This window comes from Denticeps clupeoides, chromosome 20, assembly GCF_900700375.1.
Source record: "Denticeps clupeoides chromosome 20, fDenClu1.1, whole genome shotgun sequence".
In the NCBI taxonomy this organism is placed as follows: Eukaryota; Metazoa; Chordata; class Actinopteri; order Clupeiformes; family Denticipitidae; genus Denticeps; species Denticeps clupeoides.
The window spans coordinates 10,352,528-10,378,433 of NC_041726.1; the positions used below are offsets into that span (position 1 = coordinate 10,352,528).

A 25,906-nucleotide genomic window follows, 5' to 3' on the forward strand; every position below is an offset into this window, starting at 1 on the left:
CTTTTTCCAAGGTGATGCTGCCACCCAGTGGTCGTTCTAAAACAACTAATATTTCATCCCCATTTCCAATCAGAGCTGAAAGTTAAAAAAGAACAGCCTTTTTAAGCAAAAATGAAAATGACTTTATTTTATCCACAAAGAAGATAGTTTCATCTTTAAATAAACAAAACAGTGAAAATAAATGAACGTGAAACTAAAAAAACATGAGGACCTGCACACACTGTCTTCATATTAAGGCTAAATCTGCTGTTCAGCTGTCGCCACGCCCTAAAGAACACGTTAAAAGCGGCGCAATCACAATAACAACATCAAAAAAGCCATTTACCCTTTCTTCTGAACAGTCAGCTTTGTAAATGATGCAAAAATGAAAAAAAGATGTGAAGAATGACGGCCGACCATCCCTTTCAGTCCTTCCATTCATCAGGACCAGAGGAAAAAGAATCTATGACCCCCCACCCCCTAAAGCCTTGATCCCGCCCATTGATTCAGGACTCAGGCTAAGTGGGAGGGGTTTGTCTGTGGACTGCTCAGGGTTTCAGGGTTCTCAACTCTGTAAATCTTATCAGCGGGTGGTGCTGAAGGATGAATCTGGATGTGCAGTGGGAGAATAAGTCTGGAAGAGCGCCCCCTACTGGCACCAAAATCTACAATCTCACTACTTTGACAAAAAAACAAACAAACTCACATTCATTAAAAATTATTGCATTCACTGACCGAGCCTCATAAAAATACACAACAATAATGCGCTTTTAAAAACCACCACAACGACAATGATGCTGATGCTGCAATATATTAAATCTTTACAGAACTTATTTACATTTTTTATTTCATCAAACCACTACAGACAGGCAATAAGCCCAAACACAGTTCCTCCATGGCATGTACTATATCGTGTACACGTATCAGGAACTTGTTCCAGAACAGACCAAACTACATGTGCCGGCGGGGTGAGAACGAGGCTCTTTGGTGCAGCAGCTCCTCATTTCCTTGTGAAGCGGCCATCTTTTTTCTCCTCAGTATAAAAAATTAAGGTCATGACCCCTCAACTCTCTACACACACATTCAAGTACGGTAAAAAAGTGAGGAAATGAAGGGGTAAAGAAAGAAAATGTTCTACTTTCTGGATGGTGTCTGATGCGACATCACCCTCCCTGCCCCATGGGGGGCAGCGTCACGTGACTGGAGCATCAGGTCAATGCAGAGGCTCCACAAATGTTCCTCTTCATGTTATTTCTTACTGAGCTTCTTGCCTCTTTTTAGATGCAGCTTGTTCTTGATGAATCCGCGCTTCTTCTTGCTGCTCTAAACAGATGAAAACAAGTGTTTATTATTTACAGATGAAGACTGTAACACATATCTGACATGCATTCAGACACACATTGGGTACACAACCCACACATAGCTACTAGAGTGTTAGTAGCCTAGTGAGTAACACACTCGCCTATGAACCAGAAGACCCGGGTTCAAATCCCGCTTACTACCATCGTGTCCCTGAGCAAGACACTTAACCCTAAGTTGCTCCAGGGGGGACTGTCCCTGTAACTACTGATTGTAAGTCGCTCTGGATAAGGGCGTCTGGTAAATGCTGTAAATGTAAATGGAATGCATGTTTGGTGCACATCCGACACACATCCAATGTGCATTCAACAAACATCCGACACGCAGTCAACCCGCATTCGACAACACACAGCCAACTTGCATTCGACTTACATCCGATACGCAGCCAACATGCATTCAACACGCCTTCAGCGCACATCCAACATGCAGCTGGCATGCATTTGACATGCATCGTATGCACAGTCGACACGCAACCTACATGCGATCGACACAAACCAACTCACATCCAACACGCAACTGACACGAACTTCACATACACACAGACACACACAGAACAGACCTTCTTCCCACTGCTCCTCTGTTTGGTCATGTTGCTGGTGACGCGAATCTTGTGGTCCAGCGGTTCCCGGTTCTCTAGCTTTCGGACCTTGTAGATCCGGACCAGCCAGTGCTCCGATGTGAAGGCCTCCTCCAGGTGCTTGAACTTGATGTCCTTGTTGCCGATCTCAGTGTTCCGTGTGCGGTCAAAGCCGGGTGGCGTACGGAAATCTAGCTGCAGGGAAAAAGAGATGCTGTTAAAGATATGCTCTAGACCAATTCCTACACCACAAGCAATGAGAACAAACACTGGTACTGCTGCTCCAGCAGGGGAGATGTGAACGAATAAGGAGAACTATCTTACCCACCTGCATCTCACCGAAGCGGTAGTATGACATCTTGTACATGAGGCAGTTGAGGAGTGTGGGAGAACCAGCCTTATCCACGCGGAACTCTCCCTGGGGGGTGAAGTAGTCGCTCTCCTACAGGATGGACACTCGGATCATAATCCCAAATATGGAGAACATAATCATGATCATCCTCCTCCTGCAGAGTAATAAATATGGTTCTCAGGTTCTGAGACTGACCCGAATGTCTTTCGGATGTTCTCCCTCCGCTATCCTGACCATCCAGAGGAACTTGTTGATATCGTCCCCCGAGTAGCCAATCACGCCGCCGAAAATTATCAACACATAGTCAACGTCCAGACTCCGCATGATCTCGTACGCTGTACTCTCATTGGATGACATGGCCTTACCCACCTGCAATGGAGGAGAAGATTCCACAGTTGTTGAACTACACAAATGACCCGCCAATCTGAAGGTGGGCTTTCGGGGCAGTGGTTACCAGGGCAATGTGGCTGTTGTTCCAAGTGTTGTTGTCAACCAGCGTTGTGCGGTTGGCCATGCCGGCGATTTGGTAGCCGTAGTCCCACCAGGACATGACACGGGCATGTTCATCTGTGTTTTGCCGCAGCCAGTAGTACGCCTCTCGGAAGTCATCCAGAATGTTCCGCGATCTGCAGCCAAGGAGAGGCCGTGTTTCACAACACGCCTATGTACATGGGTGCGTGTGTTTGGTCTCACCCATCATGGTTGTATGACGCCAGGACCACGCTGGGGCTGGAGTAGGCGTTGCTGGTGACCCAGGTGCAGTGCACGGCGAACATCATTAGCAGCATTAGCATTAGCATGGTGACGATGCTCTTTATGTTGGGACCGAGACCCTCCTCTGCCTTCTCCTGCTCGGACACATGCTTCCTCACCTTCCCAGCCTGCAACACACACATTGGCATCACGTCTGCGGTTCTGCATTATTGCCTTAGTGGCGTTGCGGGCCAGGCGTTCTCTCTGATGCACCTTCTGCCCATTATTGGCTCTTTGATGCCTTTGATGTGCATTCTGCACCCTGGATGTAAACGGTCCAATGCTTCATTGCAGTCAGAAGAAGCGTGACACAGACAGCGTACACGACCTTGGTAACAGGGAGTTGAATCTAAATGAAAATGCCTTTAATCAGCATCAAGGACATCCTCACATTGCTGCTCTGCAGCCAATAAGCTCCTTATTATTACAGAATAAATAAACCGAAAAGCCACAGACTCCCAACATGTCCTTGTTTTGACTCATCATCTGTTCCTTCATCTCACTACAAGATACCCCTGCCTTCAATACTCAATTCATACCAGTTATACTTCCAGCCTGATCTTCTGATTGGCTGTTTACATTGTTCACTGTCAAAAGGTCAGCATGACGGTGTGTGTGGGTGTGTTTGTGTGTGTGTTAACCAATATCTTAAAGCTGTCATTGCTTCATTTACTCTCTATAAAGGCATGATGACACAGTTATCCACCAGCCTCCTGAAATAACATTTGCTGAATTACTACAGCATGGAACCGTGGCAGAACCAAGAAACACAAGAACATGGACAAAGGAGCAGATTCAGAACCAGCCTGACCAGGAGTAGCACCAAAGAACCGCTGGTTAGTTTGGAACATGCAGAGGGAAAGAATCGTTAGATATGTGCACCTTGTCATAAAGGTTCCCAGAGTTCCGCTTGTCATCGTCGTCGCTGCTGTCATCAGTGGGCGGGTTCTCCCGCTTCATGTCGTCACCCAGGTAACGCTCAAACACGCTGGAGAAGGCGATGGCCGACAGCATGCACACTACCGGAGTGAGGGTCAGCATCAGCCGCACCATCACACCAGCAAAGTAGACGGCACTGATGGCATACAGAGCCACTAGGGGGATGCAGAATGCAGTTAAACGGTCAATATAACCACGAACACAATTAACACAACCTCAAACAGATATAACACAACCGTACCCCAAACACAGTCAACACAGCCTCAAACACAATCAACACCGAGACAACATCACCAAAAACACAGTCAACAAAGTCAAAATACTATTAACTAAAACACAAATACAGTCAACACAAACCATAAAATACAGTCCATTTTAACACAAACACAGTCAGCACAGAGTCAACACAACCACAAACACAGTCAGCACATACCATAAAATACAGTCCATTTTAACACAAACACAGTCAGCACAATCTTAACTGAAGATTATTGTGTGACACACAGAATTCTATCACATCTGGTCCCTCCTGCTGCTGTGGGACCTCACCGAAGACGCGCTCATCGTTGATGTTCTTGATGCAGAACCAGAGCCCAGCAGGGAAGGTGCAGACGAGGATGTGGAGGTCAAAGAAGAACGATACCCAGGTGGTGGGCTGGTGCTCAGAGACGGAGGCGATGATTGGAATGTGGATCTTTGCATAACTGTGGGAGTTTGACATCAAGGTTATTTGTTAACGTGTTCTGTGTTATTAATCAATTTGAAGAACATTTATAGCCACAATATCAATTACAATGTTGCATAAACATAAACATTACACCAGACAGTAATGTGAAGAGGAGTTTTATTGTCTTCCCTATATTAATCAAAGTTATAACGTGAAGTGATTGTCACTTGTGATACACACAGTGCACACAATGAAATTTGTCCTCTGCATTTAACCCATCCCGGGGAGCAGTGTGTGGGGACGGTGCTTTGCCCAGTGGCACCCCAGTGGCACCTTTGGCGGATCAGGATTCGAACCTGCAACCTTCTGATTATAGGGCTGCTTCCTTAACTGCTAGGCATACATATAATAGTATGTTGGAGCAGGTACATAATTATTTCAGTTGTACACAAAGGACACAATCCAGAAAACTAGAGGTGTGAACCTTCACTGGTCTCACGATTCGATTACAATTATCAATGCATCACGATCCATCCCATACATTTTGTACAATTACACATGATGTTTTCACATACAAGAGTTAAGGTGGTGGTAGCCTAGTGGGTAACACACTCGCCTATGAACCAGAAGACCCGGGTTCAAATCCCACTTACTACCATTGTGTCCCTGAGCAAGACACTTAACCCTAAGTTGCTCCAGGGAGACTGTCCCTGTAATACTGATTGTAAGTCGCTCTGGATAAGGGCGTCTGATAAATGCTGTAAATGTAAAATGTAAATGTAAATGTCTCGTACGCCTGTGTGGACGCATTGATTTGCTACAATGAGCAGAAAAACCGCCAGCCCTCAGTCCGCGCTCACCTTGTACCAGTTGTATATACTGGTACTTCTCCTTTAAATGCACAAGGCTTTATGATGTGGGCTGAGTGAGTCATTTGCCCCGGTCCTGGTGCAGATCAAATCTCCACCAAGCAGAGGAACTGAACAGACTGGTCCAAGCTCCTGTGGTCTCTTTATTATTATTTCATTTTCTATTGCAGTAACGATTGGTATGTGTAACGTCCCCGCCTCATGTATGAGCAGTTACCGACATTTACCCAGGCGTGGCACAACTGAGATTGTCTTTCTTCCAGGCAGGCCAACTTACTCTGCATTCTTCATTTCATTAATTTCCCTCCACTACACACCGTCCCAACCCCATTACAACCTGAAGCCACAAACCCCATAAAAACGGCTGGTTCAGATGTCCGTGGCGTCAGATAACTGCGGACTACCTGGTTTTCTAAACTCCCAGTGAGATGATAATGTTGTGTTGTAGATCTCTGGACAGTTGCACACACGCAGCATGAAACTCCTACCTGGAGTGTACTGTACTCAGATCAGGCCGCCAGCACACTACCAGCACTACTTTTTACTGAGATTTTTTTTAATGCCGCCTCCAGAAAATTAACCAAGCAACGTCATTAAAATGTAATCGATTATGTTCTGCACTGCATTGATGCAGAATCACCCGCGTAATCTTAACACCCCTAGAGAAAACCATGTGCACAAAGAGCACACGAATAATGATATATCTGTTTTTATATCACAATTAATATATAGCATTTTTTGCACATTATTATTATTTCTGCTTGAGTCTTCTGTGCTGTTTAAATATGGCCTGTAAAGGCTGCCAGTGAATGTTAAAAAATACTTCAACAGATAAAACTTACCCAGTGTCCCACAAGGAGTAGAAACGTCCGCTCCAGGGTGCGATGCAACCTACGCACACATACACAGGTGATAGGTGATTGGATGAGACAGCAGGTAAAGTGTTCACCAAGATGCTGCATAAAGCTCAGAGCTGTACTCTTTCCTGCCTAATCAGAGAGTGAACACGAACCAATACAAAGCAGGCATTCCCCATGATTGTGTGAAATGATCCCCAGCATGTGTGAAGTGGACAGGTGATCCAGGAACCCAGGTTCCATGGTCAATCAGCCCCTGAGCAGGTAATGAATTTTATACTCAAGCTCTTATGGAAATGGAGTGAGAAGTGGAAGGGTGGAAATCTGTAGCTCACCTATACAGGACAGGTAAATGACCGTGAGGAAGACAAGGAGCGCAGCGGATGAAACGCCCAGGTAGAACAGCGCCTGACGTTCTTGCCGAGTGAGTCGGTCCCTCAGGTACTGCAGGAAGGCGTAGGCCTGGAGCAGTGCAAAAACACCTACACAGACACACAAATAAACCCATGGTGTTAGAGAGACGAACGTCCATAAACCTCACACCCCGTCTGCTTGCAGCCCAGCTGGGTGTTAGCGTGTGGTTCATTGTTTCTACCGTTGCCGCCTGTTGCAGGGTTACTGTTGCTAAGAGCCTGAGGGTCTGCAGTTGGCCTCTCCATGCACGTTTAATGTGGACGAGACAGACCTTCTCCCCACAGGGCACGTCCCCTCTACTGTCTCTCTCACACACACAGAGAAACACACACTTAAATATGTGTCCAGCTCGGATGAATACATTTATGCAAATTCACATTGTGTTCTTCTTCCTCATGTGCTGTATACATCTGAATGCCGCTGCTGTGCCTGTCGCCATGGCGCTGAAGCTCTTTAATGACTTTTGTTTCCAGAACATGCCCTCTGTGCTACATCCAATTTATCGGCAATAAGGTGCACCTCCTCTCCTGGTAACTGGCCTGGGCTTTTAGGATAAGCACCATGCATCAATATATGAACCACGCCTGCATTTCAGCTGATATCAAGATAACACTCACAGGTCAGCAGCAAACATGTAGCCTTCAATTTTGTAAAATTTTTTAACAATGTCGGTTGCCCCAAATCAACAGAACCTGACCCAGCTGCAGTTCACAGAAGATCCTACATGTGGTGCTGAAGAACAAAAGGTGAAAGACTTCCCCCACCAAACTGTGAGAGCCAGCGCTACAGATGAAAGTGAAGCGATTGTCATTGTGAAACACTGAAGCACAGCACACGGTGGCACAACAAAATGCGTCCTCTGCTTTTAACCCATTAGTGACAGTAAGCAGTGTGTGGTGACGGTACCTTGATCAAGGGGACATTTACATTTACATTTACGGCATTTGGCAGACGCCCTTATCCAGAGCGACTTACAACGTGCGTGTGGACCTCAGTGGCAACTTGGCAGATCGGGTTTTGAACCGGCAACCTTATGATTACGGGCATGTTTCCTTACCCGCTAGGCCACTACTGTCCCTGATGTGACTGATTAGCCTGGAAAATGCAATTTACAGTAAATCTCCACAGTCAGTGACGCTGAAGATGCGGAAGGGATGAGTGAGACATGGAGAAGATCCTGCACGTCTGAGAAGATCAATCATGTATGAAAAGTCTGGATTTAGAGATGCTTTTTCACTCTTCATTTAACTGATATTCATAAATGCAACATACGCCTACACACACACACACACACACACACTGTAACAGAAGACCCAGAATGCCATGCAGCATGCTCAGCAGGACAGCTATGGCTGTGTGATGGGTGAAGTCAGTTTCAGTGAAGAATAGCAGGTGCTGAAGTGCTTACAGACAGCAGCAGTGCATCATGGGAGTCATTAGGGATCTCTGAAGGCTGCAGTTGGGCAGATGGTAGCAGCTTGAGGGGAGGGAAGGGGGGCACTTCCTGTTTGCTTACCTCAAACACCAGCAGCACAGAGACCCAAGGGACAGGACAACAGGGAGGGGGACACCACTCAGGGGCATCATCTATCACAGACCTGCAGCAAATGAGTATGAAGGATTGTGTAAAGTGGGCTGGACTTACCAGCTGCAGCCATGTGCTCGCTGGTTCTGATTGGCTGGAAGCCCACAAAAGGGATCTGCATGGACAGCACCAGGCCCACAATGTAGAAAGTGCTGTATGCTGGCAGGAGATGAGAGAGGAACCAACAGAAAGAACATCAGAACATGTGAGATGAGGAAAGGAAAAAGGAGATACCATCTTCACTACAGCAGCAGCAGCAGCAGCCCCAGCAGCAGATTACATCCCACATGAATGAGACAGTGCTGTTCAGAAGAAATGGATAAAGAACTAGAGAACGTCCAGATCTTCCACAAATTCAGCACTGGATTCCTGGACTAATCAGAAGCAACAGAATAACATTGTTTCACTATTACCACTTCAAACAGGAACACAACTCTGAACTTTACAGATCTGGATTCACTGGATTACTAACAAGAACCATCATGTGCTCTAGAACTGTGCTGTTGTGTTGATGAGGGACAGTAAAACATCCATCATGATCAACCAGCATAAGGTGGACACTTTTATTAAAAAATTCTGTCTACAGTCCTGGTTCTGAGGACTGATGTGTCTGTGAGCCTGTGTCTGTGCTCTGGGATACAAAGATCTCATAAGCAGTGCCGGTTACATTGTTCATCACTGCCAATTAAATGGATTTTTTTAAACAAAGCTCCAGGCCAAGCTGTGAATGAAAAGGAGACACTGCTTGGTGACGACAGCAGGAAACCGCTTAATGAGGAACAAAACCAGGATAAGGGACAGTGGGTTGTTGCGGGTACAACAGGTACAATAGGGACAGTGGGTTGTGAGGGTACAGCAGGTAGAATGAGGACATGTGTTGTGCAGGTACAGTAGGTAGAACAAGTAGTGTGAGTACAGCAGTGGGTCGTGCAGGTACAGTAGGTAGAATGGGGACAGTGAGTAGTGCGGATACAGCAGGTAGAATGGGGACAGTGGGTCGTGCAGGTACAGCAGGTAGAACGAGTAGTGTGAGTACAGCAGGTAGAATGGGGACAGTGGGTCATGCAGGAACAGCAGGTAGAACGAGTAGTGTGAGTACAGCAGATAGAATGGGGACAGTGGGTCGTGCAGGTACATCAGGTAGAACGAGTAGTGTGAGTACAGCAGGTAGAATGGGGACAGTGGGTTGTGCAGGTACAGTAGGTAGAACTAGTAGTGTGAGTACAGCAGGTAGAATGGGGACAGTGGGTCGTGCAGGTACAGTAGGTAGAACGAGTAGTGTGAGTACAGCAGGTAGAATGGGGACAGTGGGTCGTGCAGGTACAGCAGGTAGAACGAGCAGTGTGAGAACAGCAGGTAGAATGGGGACAGTGGGTCATGCAGGTACAATAGGTAGAACGAGTAGTGTGAGAACAGCAGGTAGAATGGGGACAGTGGGTCGTGCAGGTACAATAGGTAGAACGAGTAGTGTGAGAACAGCAGGTAGAATGGGGACAGTGGGTCGTGCAGGTACAGTAGGTAGAACGAGTAGTGTGAGAACAGCAGGTAGAGTGGGGACAGTGGGTCGTGCAGGTACAGTAGGTAGAACATGTAGTGTGAGAACAGCAGGTAGAGTGGGGACAGTGGGTCGTGCAGGTACAGCAAGTAGAACATGTAGAATGCATCCTGGTGAAGGAACAGCGCCAGTGGGAGGCGGCAGCAGGTATAGAAATGAACACTCAGCCTGGAGAGGCACTTGACCTTGCAGTTAATCAGGACTTCACCCTCACTGGCTGTGTTTACACTCATCTGGAAGGACGTGCAAAAGTCACATTATGTTAGGGTGCAGCTGACCTCTGACATGGCGGCATATGTTTTCTAAATGAAGATTCATAATGAGCTAAATGATAAAACCCAGTCCATGAGTCACATCATTAGGAGCAGATGGTCTGCTGTTGATGCCCTTAATGATGGTGTGTGTGTGTAAACACTCACCAATATAAACCCTCCTACTGAAGCGCTGCATCAGGAGCAACACAAACACATGCAGGGGGATCAGGTTGATGATGAAAACGTAGCCTCCCCACGCAGACACCTACAGACACAAATATCAATATTCCAAGGGTTATTATGAAGTTCATGTGTTGTAAAATGTGTCCCGTGTTGCAGGAGTTGTTCCATGAAAGACCTTCAGGATTCAAATCACAGAGATCCCATAATGCATCAATTCCCATTGAACAGAACAGTCAAAACAGGCATTAGTAATACCCAGAAACCAACAGCACCCGGAGCAACAACAACGCACACACGAAAAACGGGAGATAATTCATGTGTAATTGGTGGTATCAGTTAAAAGAGCGGAGGCTCCCCCCTCTGAAAAAAGCCCCATTATTTCCCTCTGCGAAGTGCTAAGGTGTAATTATCCCTGAGCAGTGGCCGTCTGAAGGCGCCAGCTAATTACCACCGCCTCACTAACGCTGAGAAAACAGGAGACCTACGCAGACCCCCCCCCACTGACCAACCCAATGCTTCATACTGCAGAATAACCCCCAAAAACCGGGGCATGTCCTTATTATCCACAATGAACCCCGGCAAACCACATTCCCAGAATTCCATTCTCTCCGTTTCTTCTGTTAATTATCAATCATAAAATTGGAACAGATGCTTTCCACAACAAACAAGTTTATTCTTTAGTTCCGTCTTTTGTCTTCGGTTTTCTCACATTTTGCTCTTTGTTGATCTTTTTTGATTTTTTGTTCTTGCTTCTAGAACTGAACTAATGAGCAGAATGTGAGGCTGGGGGTCTTGCAACCCAGTCAGGGGTCTGATACCCAGTGCTGTTACCCTGAACACAGGCAAAGGTCAAAGGTCATGGTGTTTGAAGACAGGATATTCTAGCAGGACATGAGACAGAGAAGGGATGATGATGAACATTATCATCATCATCATCATCAAGGCTGGGAACTTGAATTGGTTAAAAAGGAAGTGTGTGATGTTAATAAAATAAATGTAGCATTATTATGGTGGTGCAGGGCAGGTGTGTGTGAAGGTGCAGCTACAGGCGCTCGGAGTGGTGAAGAAAAGAGAATCCAGGCCTGCAGGGTTAATAAAATTCACTCCACTCCATAGTGGCTCCATCTCGACACGGGAGAGTTGATTGATTTTTTTTGGGCTTTTCAAGGCTGAATGGGGGCAACATCTCCACTCGGGCGGGAAAAGGATGGGTTGACGGAGGGTTGGATCAGGACGGCGGTAACGAGTTTATGAGGGTAGAGAGGAGAGGAACTTAGAAATCTCCACTATACACACACACACACACACACACACACACAAGCGCCCAGCTTTTTCTACATGATCAGCGCTGCTGATCAGACACGACAATAAATCCCTACAGGGTAAGAGCGAGGAAGAAGGGAAACTTGACATGACCATGAAAATTTGAAACACCACAGAAGAGAAATGATGATGATCATCATCGCAGTATCCAGTGGTTACCATCATTATTGCGGTTTTATTTTCGTGGTTCGGGCCTCTGGAGACTCGCATGTTCAGACAGAGAGACAAGGTGAGAGATGATGGCAGCATGGATATTACTAATTTCATGTCCCCAATAAAGAACCCTTTCATAGTATCCAGAAAAGACCTATGACTACATTTTCTAGAGTAGAACCCAACACTCTCCAAACCAAAGTACACACTCATTACAAAGGAACTGCAGATATACAGCAGGGGGTGTATGAAGATAAAGAGACTGCAACACACACACACACACACACACTTACACTGAATAAACATGCTGGTGAAGGGAAACATCTCAACAATCCTACGCCACAAGAAGTCGAAAAAACACGGGACAGTAGAATTGCCAATGAGCCTCACTGCTCCACACACACGCACCTAACCAAAAGGGCTGACATCAGCAGCAGCAACTTCCAGTTTATACCCAACATTGAGTATAATAGTTCTGGTCACCTAGGAAACACAGAATCTGCAGCAAGAAAAAAAGAATTGCAAAGCAGCGGGAAAGCAGCCCAATATGGCAACAAACAACATCAAGGATGAAACGATCCCACACTCACCATGTAGAAGTAGGACAGGCAGCAGCCGACAGTCCAAAACATGGAACCGGTTTTAATGGACTTGACCTGGACACAGAGAGAGGAGAGCAGAGGGTTAACTTCTCAATTAACTGTCAGAGGCGAGAAAACAAGCCCTGATCTTTCCTCAAATGGAGTGCTAGAGGTCAGTTCAGATAAACCTGGTGTGGAAATGGAGAAACCCACACCCTGAAAAGAACACGCTCGCCCGTCAGGGTCTCATTTATTTTCAGGTTCAAGGGGATATGGATCTAGGCGATATGGCAAAAAAACTGATCACAATATACTTTCCCATATCGAACAGTTAGATTTCGTTTATTTTTATCAAATCTTACACAGCATATTCATTTGCTCCCGATTGCTTTGGTCATAACCAAACCATCTCCAGACAGACTGATGCTGTGTAACCTCTCCTGTCAACAATGACTTCACGTAACTGCAAGTCATCTCCGTGACAATTGCTGCCTTCCTCGCTCCGTTGCAGATTGGGCCGTCGTCACAGTTTGACTTTATATCTAAATTTTAGAAAAGGTCGTAGCCCAGAAGCTGTGTGCATACCTATATAGCAACAACATTCATAAAGTATATCAGTCGGGATTTACACCTCAAAGAACTGAGGCAGCGCTGGTTAAAGTGGTTAATGACCTGCTGTTGGCCTCTGATCTGATTAAGGGAATAGCCCTCTCCTGGTTCAGGTCACATTTGACTGATTGGTATCAGTTTGTGGACATTAATGGTGACTCGTCTTCACACGATCAGGACTTTAACTGACAACCTTCGGATTACGGTTCGGTTTCCCTACTCGCTAGGCCAACCGCTGCCTCACATTGATTACTGCAACGCATTACTGTCTGGAAGTTCTAGTTGGTGCATGAGTAAGCTCCAGCTTGTTCAGAATGCTTCAGCCAGAGCTCTACAACCAGAAAATATAACTATATCATCGTGGTCTTACAATCACTGCACTGGCTAGACATTACATTTAGGATTGACTATGACATACTTTTGACCAATAAAGCTCTAAATGGTTTCACCCCACAGTACCCGAGTGAACTTTTAGTTATTTAAGATCCGCCACGCCCCCTGCGTTCAAAAGGTACAGAAGGTTGCAGATGCTTCTCCTGTAGAGCTCCGCAGTTGTGGAACATCTTGAGGGTCAGCGTTTGGGACTCAGGCTCAGTCTCAGTGTTTAAATCTAAACTGAAAACACATCTGGCCTTCTGTTTAAATCCAAGACACGGTGTCAATTATTAAGTCCACTTTATCACACAGTCACCCTGTTAAGCACACCTTAGTTAGGCAGTCCTAGTTAAGGTACCAGGCCACTATTACACAAATGTACCACCATAACCACGTATTTGTTTACCAGTTGTGCAATGCCACCGTCTGCTTCTGTTTGTTATCTCTCTGTGGCACTGAATCAAGTGCCCAGACCATCTCCAGAGACCACCAGAGGGATCCTGGTTCCTGGCAATCAGCTGCTGATGAGACAACTCAGCATGAAACATACCAGAGGGTCAACACAGCCACCATTACCGTAACAACTAAGCTTCAGGGATCTTCAAATGGACCAGTAGCATTATAAAGGACACGCAATGTGCACCATGACACTGGACTAAAACCTACTCTGCACTGTCCAGTACCTCCAAACATGGACAGATTCTCTATACTGCACTTACAACTGTGGGACTTTTTCTCTTCTTGGACAAATCATTACCAACCATGAACTGACTCCAATTGCAGGCTCTACTCTCTGTATCATTCCTTCCCAATATTTCTTCCTTTCTGTTTTTAGTGGAGTTTTTCCTTGTGTGCAGAAGGGTCAAGTGTGGGGGGTGTCAACTGTAGGGCCTGTCAAAGGTCATTGAAACATACTGTATGTAATTACGGGCTATATAAGAAATAGTTGTTATTGTTGTTGACTCCTGCATGGAGAGACAACACTTCTTTCATTATTCTCCTGACACCTTTATGAAATTTTAACAAATGATGGCGTTCAGACCATTTGATACAGTTGGGTTGTCAGTTTTTGTCCAGCAAGAGCTGATCTGATCTAATCTCCACCAGGAGCCTAAGCTCCATCAGGAGATAATTTCTGCCCCCAAATGAATCAACTGGGCTGAGGAAGACATCTACAGGTTCTGTTGTAACAGGTCCATTTCTGACACCTCCGACTGTTCCGATGCAGCCAGATGAGGAAATAATGGCTCCCCACTGCGGCGGTGCATCAGCCGACTGCTGGGAGCTCGGACATTTCTGCCAGTTTGGCGGTGATTGAGAGGCGCTCTGAAGGAAGGGACACTTTTTATGACATCAGTGCACTTGGTGCTGGGCTCAGTTTGGATGCTGGTCTCAATTCAGCTTTTATTTAAGATTTAATAAAGGCTTCCTACACACACACTCACATCCAGTAGAAATTTTTCTGACCACTGACTAGGTCCCTGCCAATAAATGTCTGATGTGGGTGACAGTAAATCTGATCTAATCTCATTCCCCACACATGGACCTTGTCCAGTAAGAATATTTACATTCCACTCGTACCCCTGCCACACCCAGCATCACACATCCATTATCAATAAATGATCAGCCAAGTCTAATTAAGCAGAGCGGCCACGAGAGGCTCTGGACAGATGCAACATGTGATACGATCAAGACGCTAAAAATGACTGTATCCCTGCATCCGGGAGAGGAAGTTATGGAGTGTGTGGTTGACCCCAGCCCGTGTGTGTGAGTGTGTTCATCAACAGTTCTGGACTGGAGACGGGAAGTCAGGGTGACCTTATCTGAGATCCTGACAGCTCCTGGACCTCATGTGATTTTTTGGAGAGACCTGGGAGACTGAAGGAAGAATTACAGTTTCCAACAGAGTGTGTGGAAAAAAATGCCAGATGAAGAGGAGAATGAATCAATCAGTGCCAATCTCAGCAGGATGAATAAACCTTGACGAGAGGTGCTCAACTGCAGCATTTCAACCTATCACAACGGTGAACCTCCAAAGCTCTAAATTACTCTCTGAGTTGGAAAAGACACAGAACATTACTACGTTAGAATGTCTAGACGTTACCCGGAGGGACTGTATGTGTGAAAAGTAGAAAGTGTGTGTGGTTGAGCCAATGTGTGCGTGGTACTAGCCTAGTGGGTAACACACTCGCCTATGAGCCAGAAGACCCAGGTTCAAATCCCACTAACTACCATTGTGTCCCTGAGCAAGACACTTAACCCTGAGTGTCTCCAGGGGGACTGTCCCTGTAACTACTGATTGTAAGTCGCTCTGGACAAGGGCGTCTGATACATGCTGTAAATATAAAATGTACAAATGTGTGAATAGAGATCCTCCCAAATAATTGAGTTGATAAGAAATAAAAAATGACCAGCTGAGGTTCTTCTCTTTATGACTAGTAAGTAAGAACCATCCGTGCGTGGTTTTCCATGAGTTCTCTGAAGTTCATTATCATCATTATTTATTGTCATAAATTCTTAAGTCAGGTACGAATGGCCGGGTTCAAGTTATGACCCATCCGTAGAACTTTCCACTTGGTCTTAAAGCAGCCATGAAGTGAGCAAATCCACCTTTTCCTCACGCATCTACATGCAAAGCTCACACACACACCAAATTTTCCTCACACACATACTACTTTGCCATTCATGAATTCACAGTTTTGAATGCACATTTTACATTTTTGAAAATATAGCATGTATGAGCAAGCTTTGTATGTGTAAGGAAAATGTGGTGTATGTGCGAGCTTTGTAGGTAGATGCGTAAGGAATACGTAGTGTATGTGTGAGCTTTGGCGTCTGGTAAATGCTGTAAATGTAAAATAGTGCGGCACAATTGCTACAGCAGGGACTCAGAACAAAGTGTAAAATACCCATAATGCCCTTCAGCAACAAAGCAGAAATGTCTCACCCAGAGGAAATAGGTGAACTGCAGGGCAAAGATGGCGATGCCCTCATTATCGAAGGAGCCCGCCACCGAGCGCGAGATGTAGCCAGGCACAATGGCGATGAAGCAGGCGGCCAGGAGCCCCGCCCCCTGGTTCCACAGCTCACGCGTCAGCAGGAAGGTGGAGATGGCGGTCAGGCCGCTGAAGACGGGTGCCAGGAACACACACACGTCCCGGATGTGTATGGTCACGTGCAGCACGCTCAGGACGTAGTGGATGAGGCCGGCGGTCACCATCAGGCCCGGGTACACCTGAGGAGACAGGGGTCAGAGGTCATGAAGACTTTATTCTGATTGGCTGGCCGATGTACATCCACCAGTTTTGAATGACGACTGAGAATGTAAGAATTGTAAAGATCAGTAATATATCTATAATATTTATTAAAATAATAATAATAAAAGGTTTTTTATAAAAACACTGAGCTGCATAAACCATGATATTTCAGAAATATTCGTCTCTAGCCATTCCTTTGTAAGATTGGACATCACAGGAGCATGCTTTTGTTTTGCCTAGCGGCCGTCGCAGGACCATGCCTTTGTTTTGCATAGCGACCGTCTACAAGAAGATATGTGACATTCCTGTGTCAATTGTTGTGCGTGAAGATTCAACACCTCTGTTTTACATGCCTTTTGTCTGACGGCAACGTGTGAAGTGTCAGCCGTCAGGACCGCCCACTCTCTTTGTCTTCCTGTAGGCCAGTGACAATTTCCTGTAGGCCAGTGACAACTTCCTGTAGGCCAGTGACAACTTCCTGTAGGCCAGGGGTGTAAAGGTCTGCTCACATGTGGAAAAGGGGACAGAGCTTTCTTGCTCAGGGGTTTTTCCATCAGAAGCCGGAAGGCTTCTGAGTCTTTTTCTCTTCTCCCATTTTTTCTTATGGCTTTTTCTCTCCCTCTCCCTCTCTCTCTCTCTCCCCCTTTACTCTTTCTTCTCATTTTTATTTTCTCTGTAACATTGGTACCTTTTTACATTCAATATTCACATGTAACTACAATAATTATTTACCGGTGTTAATAAATTAGAAACTGTTCATTTTTAACCTCTATTGTGCCATGCCTCTTTCTGCCAGGTAACATCAAGTTGAAGTGGTTGAATACAGTGCTTTGTGTGGAGGGAGAAAGAGTTTTTCTACACTCTGCTCAGTTCTCTCCACACCACATGGTTGTTTTTACACCTTTCATACCAGGACACAGGAAACATTAGAATGTGAGATGTTACGTTATGATGGTTATGATGTGGTGGATCTGGGTACTGCAGCCTATTCAAGCACAGATGCATTAACATTAGAACAATAAGTCACCTTTATCTTACCGATGACAGGAGAACACGGTTAGAACCGTTTTCATGCCGTCACCATAATTAAATCTTCTAATTCAGACATTCAGAGATGATGTCTAAAGCTGCCAGTGAACACCAAGCCTCCTTCTGCTCCTCAGAGCGCGGGTGGAGTAAGGATGGAGTAATTATGCAAATGTAAGCAGCGTAGCAGGTGGGCGTGGGCAGCGGCAATATGGAGAAAAATCCATATTGTCCAAAGAACCAAACATCATTAGTGCAGCGAAGCAAAAAGAAAAGAGAAATGAATTTCCATTTTTATTTTACGTTCATCAGCTCTGAGAAAAAAAAGATCGGAAAATAAACAGTCAGCTTTCTGAAACACATTAGTGACAAGCATACAGGTCACTTATCTACAGCTGGAGACGTCCATCAACATCAAAATATCAGTGAAGGAAACTCAAACGTGCCTCAGCCTGGATGGGTCCAGGAAACAACATAACATTAAATATGGATAACAGAAATATGGGTTTTGCATTTCTCAATACCAGGATTATGGATCACCTCTAACGACTGGGACCTTCACAAAGCAAGGACGCAATGTCCAGATGATTGGACTGTGTTGTGGGCCAGGAATATGAAGGGTAATGAATGAGTCATCTGCTATTTTCAAGAGGGTTGACTGCTTTTATCTGATGGAATATTCTGGAAAAAAAGGTGAGGGATAAAAGAAAAAGCCCAAATGTGCTTTATGATGAATTAGAAGTGATTTTAGCAATGACAATGAGTGTGTGGGTGTGTGTGTGTGTGAGACTGCCCCCTTGCCGGAGACAAGGACAGATTGGTGGGATGTTCACTGCCAAGGTCTCTGCAGGGTCACCCGACAGCTAAAACAGAGGCGTCTGTCACATTTAGCATCTATTCCCGTCTTATCCTGGCAGCTTTTATTTGAGACGAGACCCAGAAAACAACTCAAAGGCCACAACTGCTTATCAGAGTGCACACACACACACACACACACACACACACACTTGCACACCCTGAGAGTGCCCGGCAGGGGATTCTGGTTTTGAAATAAACGGCGCTGCAGCTGCAGCGCTGCGGGTGGCGTAGTGTGTTTACAGCTCAGCGGCAGCAGTGAGACGTTCCTGCTGTAATCACACGGTGAAGACCTGGACAAGATCTTCCTCCAGTCACCTCCAGTCCATCTAACATGAGTACAGCAGAACAGCGTCACCATGAATGTCACCCTATACTCTAAAACAGTGGTTCTCAACCTGCGGCCCGTCACAAATGCAAATGTGCAAATGCAACCCACGATGCTGACCACATAAAAAAAACTAAAAAATAAATAAATAAAATAATAATAAATGGTTTTACAATTCATTTTTAAAAATGTATTAAACAAATAAATGTATTAAACAAACTTAGAACAATATTTTTGTCACATAAAATCATTTTGGTGATCATGTTTTCATATATGCGCAGAACTGATGCAACTATGAACTGATGGATGTTCAGGCAAGAGGACACAGCCAAACCGCGCAGCAGTCATCCTCAGTTGCAGAAATGTGGCCAAACATCTCTGGACAAAACTTCAGATTATTAAGTTACATTTGCGAACGCACATTTTCTGCAATGACGCGCATCAAGTCACGTTTCCGTGTGCGTCTTACAGACTACAACTTACAGTCACAACTTCATTGTGCTGTTACTCCTTTTGAGCCGAATTTGGTCGGCTCCCGACCACATCAGGTGTCCCATTAATGATAAGTAGAATTATACTCTCTAATGATAATAATACATCTAATTGTAATCATTTTAGATGCATAATATCTGGTTATTGAGCATTGATGACGTCATATGTAAATAATATGCGGCCCGTGAGACTTGAACTTGGGCACAAAAGGTTGAGAACCACTGCTCTAAAAGTAGAAGGAAAACATGTCATAAATATAAATACAGTGGAATAGGACTTTATGTTCCTCGACACAATACAGCTCTTGAATCCCTCAACTGATCCAGATCCTGAAAACCTTGCAGCAGCTCACCAAGCCTGCTTCACATTCACGGCCATTTCCACTTCATTCTGCAGTCAAGGACTCGGCCGCCAGAGCCAAAGTTCAAGAGAAGTTTCTCCTGACAACGTGGATCTTGCCAGAGTTAAAATATTTCAATCCGGATCTGGTCCTGCTGAACGTGACCCGAATGCAGAGAAGGAAGCCGCTCCAGCTGATGGACTCCATATTCCAAAGCAGCAGGAGATACAGAGGTGACCTTCAGCCTGTCCCTCACAGCAGGACCAGGTATAGCGGACTTGGACTTTTATGGAGGGATGGTTCGTTTCAGGACAGGGTCTATTTGTTCCTTACAGAACGCAAGGACATTAGCCATTGCTGTTAACTGCTGAGAAACAATTATACCTCACAGTCACGGTAATACGGGGTCAGAAGGTAGGAAGCTACAACTCACTACACCACTGTGGTGCATCAGAAGCTCTGGCTGGGTAGCAGAAATTCACCTACGAAGAGCAGAAGTGCACAAAGTCACAAGTTCCAAACCCACTTACTACCAATGTGTCCCTGAACAAGACACTTAACCCTGAGTGTCTCCACGGGGGGACTCTCCCTGTAACTACAGATTGTAAGACATAATGGCTGTAAAAAGTAAGCATTATGCAATGACAATGACTTTTAATCAGATTTCGATCCAATTCTAGTTGATTAATATGCACTTCATCAGGAATGCAATAAAATTTTGATTGGCAAATGTAACATCTACAGACCTTGTATACAGAAGGTTCATTTGATCACCTGATAACACAGTTGCCCATAAGTTCCTTGTGGTGCTTTCTGAATATGGACACGACTTCTGAACTGGGCACTTGTGCTGATTGGTGGATTTAAAGTACAGGCCAAAAGTTTGGACACACCATCTCAGTCAATGTGTTGTCTTTATTTTCATGACCATTTACGTTGGTAGATTCTCCCTGAAGGCATCAAAACTATGAATGAACACATGTGGAGTTATGTACTTAACAAAAAGTGGAGACCTGGCCTCCACAGTCACCGGACCTGAACCCAATCGAGATGGTTTGGGGTGAGCTGGCCAACAAGTGCTAAACACCTCTGGGAACTCCTTCAAGACTGTTGGAAAACCATCTCAGGTGACGACCTCTTGAAGCTCATCGAGAGAATGCCAAGAGTGTGCAAAGCAGTAATCAGAGCAAAGAAACTAGAATATAAAACATATTTTCAGTTATTTCACCTTTTTTTGTTAAGTACATAACTCCACATGTGTTCATTCATAGTTTTGATGCCTTCAGTGAGAATCTACCAATGTAAACGGTCATAAAAATAAAGAAAACACATTGAATGAGAAGGTGCGTCCAAACTTTTGGCCTCTACTGTATATGAAACTGTGGGTTTATTTATGAAAATTCCCTCTCACTCACTCATCTGTATACGTGGCAGTGATGGCCTAGCGGGTAAGGGAGGTAAGGGAGTGGGTCCCCGAAATCGGAAGGTTTACGGGTCAAATCCTGACACGCCTTTAATGGCTGCCTGCTGCTCACTAAGGGTGACATTTCACTCAACTGATTTAGATTGATTATAAGTGTGACACTCACCGTGCCCCCAACTATCCTCCCGAGGGGGTACCATGCCCTCTCGTCGAACCAGTTGAGGAATTCATAGAAGCCGTTGGTGGTGAGATAGTGTGTAGATCTGTAGTTAAACCTGTGGAGAGACGGAAACATCATCAACAGTCTCCTCATGTACAAACCCTGATCTGGTCTCACTGCTGCTGATAATGGAACTGGTTCCACTAGCAGAAATCTACAGGGAGTGCAGAATTATTAGGCAAATGAGTATTTTGTCCACATCATCCTCTTCATGCATGTTGTCTTACTCCAAGCTGTATAGGCTTGAAAGCCTACTACCAATTAAGCATATTAGGTGATGTACATCTCTGTAATGAGAAGGGGTGTGGTCTAATGACATCAACACCCTATATCAGGTGTGCATAATTATTAGGCAACTTCCTTTCCTTTGGCAAAATGGGTCAAAAGAATGACTTGACAGGCTCAGAAAAGTAAAAAATAGTGAGATATCTTGCACTCTTAAAATTGCAAAGCTTCTGAAGCGTGATCATCAAACAATCAAGCGTTTCATTCAAAATAGTCAACAGGGTCGCAAGAAGCGTGTGGAAAAACCAAGGCGCAAAATAACTGCCCATGAACTGAGAAAAGTCAAGCGTGCAGCTGCCAAGATGCCACTTGCCACCAGTTTGGCCATATTTCAGAGCTGCAACATCACTGGAGTGCCCAAAAGCACAAGGTGTGCAAAACTCAGAGACATGGCCAAGGTAAGAAAGGCTGAACACAAGCTGAAACGTCAAGACTGGGCCAAGAAATATCTCAAGACTGATTTTTCTAAGGTTTTATGGACCGATGAAATGAGAGTGAGTCTTGATGGGCCAGATGGATGGGCCCGTGGCTGGATTGGTAAAGGGCAGAGAGCTCCAGTCCGACTCAGACGCCAGCAAGGTGGAGGTGGAGTACTGGTTTGGGCTGGTATCATCAAAGATGAGCTTGTGGGGCCTTTTCGGGTTGAGGATGGAGTCAAGCTCAACTCCCAGTCCTACTGCCAGTTTCTGGAAGACACCTTCTTCAAGCATCCTGCATCCTTCAAGAAAAACATGATTTTTATGCAGGACAATGCTCCATCACACGCGTCCAAGTACTCCACAGCGTGGCTGGCAAGAAAGGGTATAAAAGAAGAAAAACTAATGACATAGGCCATGACATAGGCCTTGTTCACCTGATCTGAACCCCATTGAGAACCTGTGGTCCATCATCAAATGTGAGATTTACAAGGAGGGAAAACAGTACACCTCTCTGAACAGTGTCTGGGAGGCTGTGGTTGCTGCTGCATGCAATGTTGATGGTGAACAGATCAAAACACTGACAGAATCCATGGATGGCAGGCTTTTGAGTGTCCTTGCAAAGAAAGGTGGCTATATTGGTCGATGATTTGTTTTTGTTTTGTTTTTGAATGTCAGAAATGTATATTTGTGAATGTGGAGATGTTATATTGGTTTCACTGGTAAAAATAAATAATTGAAATGGGTATATATTTGTTTTTTGTTAAGTTGCCTAATATTTATGCACAGTAATAGTCACCTGCACACACAGATATCCTCCTAAAATAGCTAAAAATAAAAACAAACTAAAAACTACTTCCAAAAACATTCAGCTTTGATATTAATGCATTTTTGGGTTCATTGAGAACATGGTTGTTGTTCAATAATAAAATTATTCCTCAAAAATACAACTTGCCTAATAATTCTGCACTCCCTGTAATTGTAGATTCTTGGAAAGGTTCTAATGTACCTATACACTGAAACCTATAAACACCCAGCAACAGAAAAAATGTACAAAATTCATAAACACACACAACACGCAGCGCTTCATCACCCCATCTCAGCACAGAAATTTTAACTGCAGCGGAGGTCCTGGTTTTAGATCGGTCACATGTAGCAGGAATTATGGGAGTGGTATTTGTGTCAGGCTATCAGTGCTCAGTGCCTATAAAACTCCCTCTGAATTGGACGTTGTTAATTATAGGTGACGAGTCACTGGTCCTGATGTGGAAACTGTCTGTTCTGATGTATCCTACCCCCGAAAGCCCCCAATCAATCAATAGATCAATAAATCTTTATTTATATGGTGCTTTTTACAATGTACATTGGTCACAAAGCGCATAACAAATAGAACAGAGTTCAAAGCCCCAGGTGAGAAAACCAGAGGCAACAGTGGTAAGGAAAAAAACTCCATCTAACAGGAAGAAAACCTTGAGAGAAACCCACACTCAGCAAGCGGAAGCCATTCTCCTCTGGTCAGCACTGGATTACAACGAAATACATCCAGAAAATGATGGCATATGAAGGTTATTTCAGTTGCCTTGTGTATAATGTATGTTAGAGTCCCAGAAGGTGACTATTAGATGGGGTCAAGAGAGGGCCAAGTAGGACAGTCCATGGAGGTCGGCCAAGTCACACGATCACTCTGCCCCAGGAAACTTCCCAGGCAGGATTTACCATCCACAGTGGAGTGTATGGTGAAGGGTAGAGAAAAAAAAGAGAGTGAGTTTAACCATTAAAAGGTTAAAGTAACCAGCGTCTTGTCGTGAGCTTCTGCTCATTCCTATTTCTATTCCGTGTCCATCATTGCCATGCAATAATAGTTCTATTGCTGGTCAGTATCCATCATTATGAAAAAATAAAGCGATGTCATAAAAACTAAAAAGAAAAAATGCAATGCCTTGCTGTAAATTAAATTTGCATATAGAAATAACACACAATCTCAGAATTGGTAATGTGCAGGATCACAGGGGAATTATGGGAAGCATGTGGGAGACGCTGTGGACCAGTGATGTACCCAGACCTGTAACCAATGAATGAACCTGAACCATGCCCAGGTCCCACCTAGTGTCTTAGGTCCATTTACTTACAAGCTGGACTCTGTTAACAGCATTAGTCTCGTTACTTTTATATAATAATTGAAATAGTTACATGACTATTACCTTTTAAATAGTGTAATGTAATAGTGTAAATAGTTAAATAGAGACTGATGGTCTCCCCCTCAAGGTGGAGAGTAGGTGGGTGTGGCTAGTGAAGTGAGCTCTTCTCTGTTCTGAAGAACTGACGGAGGATTTCAGCAGCTGCTGAACACAAAAAGCCTCTAATGGCAGAAGACCAGACGGCACTAATCCACTGCCACACGCGGAAAAAATGTGCTTTGCACGCGAAATTGGATAATATGGCTCTCGACAACGACAACAAGTTCGGTTCTGGCGGAACAAAGCGAGGCATCTGCACGCCGGTGCCGCTTCCATCTTCCATCGTACACAAGCCAATTACGCTTATTCAACAAATCGCTTGAATTTAGGAGCCCAGGTCATGCGGTCCCAAGAGGAGTGGTCCCCGAGTAGGAACGGAACCCGCCGAGAGACCACGGGAGCAAACGAGGAACTTTTTCAGCTTTATTTACGGTGCTGCTTCCCTTTACAGAAATGCCAGGGTGAAGCCCCGGTGCACAGAGAGCTGTAAACAACAGACAAATCATGGGTACACAGGGCGACCATAAAAAAAATACACTCTCTAATAAGGCATACAGACTTTTCTCATCCAACATGGTGGTCGAAGGATGCTGACGATTCCATTCAGCTACGAGCCACAACTTTACACCCGCTAACGCTGGCGCCTGTTTCAGCAGTGAACCAGTGAACTCACTGATGTATAAGAGGAGTGAAGATGATGGGAAGAACTTGGTATGGTTCACCCTCAAAATCCACCTGAAATGTACGTCCACCCACACAGCCGACTCACGATCAACCATCAAGGACGAAATTCGTCTTTCTCATGTTCAGTGGAGACAGGGCCGTTGCTATAGTCATGTGACCCACATCACAGAACAAGAACAGAACGATCCATCCTGTTCTGTCAGCACTCTGCACCGAGGCTCAGGAGAAACTCTTCAGATGGTATCGATACAACTTAATTCATCGGCAGACAGATTAACGAGAGAGGCTCGCACCCGAGCCCGACACCTCATGGGACACTTACAGGATTAGCGAGAACAAGTGTTGCCGGCCTTCCCATAAATCCTGCAGGATTAGTGAGCCTCACTTCCTCTCCGCCGAGGCGATATCTGGATTTCGACCTGCCTTTCCAGCACATTCCACCACATGCCAACAGGATATCACAGCACACTGGCAGACAGACAAGCGTGACACTCAGTCCCACCCCGTCCCACCTGAAGAGCCAAGGAGCCAACGAAACTGCCGCTTCTCGGGCGCTCAGGGACAAAACAAGCGGAGAGCGGCCGGCAATAATTACTCGCTTATGAGTTCCATGTTGCCTGAACCACTTGGTGGCCCAGAAAAGCGGAGAGAAAACGGAACAACGCTAATGAGTTTGCCAGACGGTCAGTTCCACGCCTTACGGAACAAGCAATGAAATAATTCATACGGCACCTCGGAACCCAGACTTGCTGACACAGCACTTGGTGGAGAAAAAGAAATATAACGGGCGGGGTTACGGCGACACGCCGGGGTTTTAACGAGGGAAACTCCTACACATTCTGCACGCGTCTCACTGTTAAACAAGGCAGGGGCTGCAGACGGTTGCTAAGGTTACAGGAAGTACAATCTCTGAGTTCCTGATCAAATTCAGGCTGCATGTGTCTACTGAAGGAGTCATG

At 45.2% G+C, this 25,906-nt stretch overlaps 1 protein-coding gene across 2 annotated transcripts in view; it reads right to left on the reverse strand.

Annotated features, from left to right (window-relative positions):
• Nucleotides 1-98: 98 nt before the first annotated feature.
• The window catches only part of LOC114770045 (dolichyl-diphosphooligosaccharide--protein glycosyltransferase subunit STT3B-like), a 38,596-nt gene continuing 12,788 nt past the window's right edge, over nucleotides 99-25,906 (reverse strand). The window contains exons 2-16 of one of the 2 annotated variants that reach the window (XM_028963645.1): nucleotides 21,272-21,380; nucleotides 16,332-16,619; nucleotides 12,410-12,475; nucleotides 10,326-10,425; nucleotides 8,412-8,510; nucleotides 6,688-6,834; nucleotides 6,338-6,386; nucleotides 4,509-4,663; nucleotides 3,903-4,114; nucleotides 2,961-3,148; nucleotides 2,722-2,893; nucleotides 2,463-2,636; nucleotides 2,244-2,357; nucleotides 1,898-2,110; nucleotides 99-1,297 (exon numbers count right to left, since the gene is read on the reverse strand). In XM_028963645.1, the coding sequence (XP_028819478.1) occupies nucleotides 1,235-1,297; nucleotides 1,898-2,110; nucleotides 2,244-2,357; nucleotides 2,463-2,636; nucleotides 2,722-2,893; nucleotides 2,961-3,148; nucleotides 3,903-4,114; nucleotides 4,509-4,663; nucleotides 6,338-6,386; nucleotides 6,688-6,834; nucleotides 8,412-8,510; nucleotides 10,326-10,425; nucleotides 12,410-12,475; nucleotides 16,332-16,619; nucleotides 21,272-21,380 (2,149 nt within the window). In that variant the 3' untranslated portion in view covers nucleotides 99-1,234. Of the gene's footprint in view, nucleotides 1,303-1,897; nucleotides 2,111-2,243; nucleotides 2,358-2,462; nucleotides 2,637-2,721; nucleotides 2,894-2,960; nucleotides 3,149-3,902; nucleotides 4,115-4,508; nucleotides 4,664-6,337; nucleotides 6,387-6,687; nucleotides 6,835-8,411; nucleotides 8,511-10,325; nucleotides 10,426-12,409; nucleotides 12,476-16,331; nucleotides 16,620-21,271; nucleotides 21,381-25,906 lie in introns of both variants that reach the window. The other variant, XM_028963644.1, reaches the window with a different exon arrangement.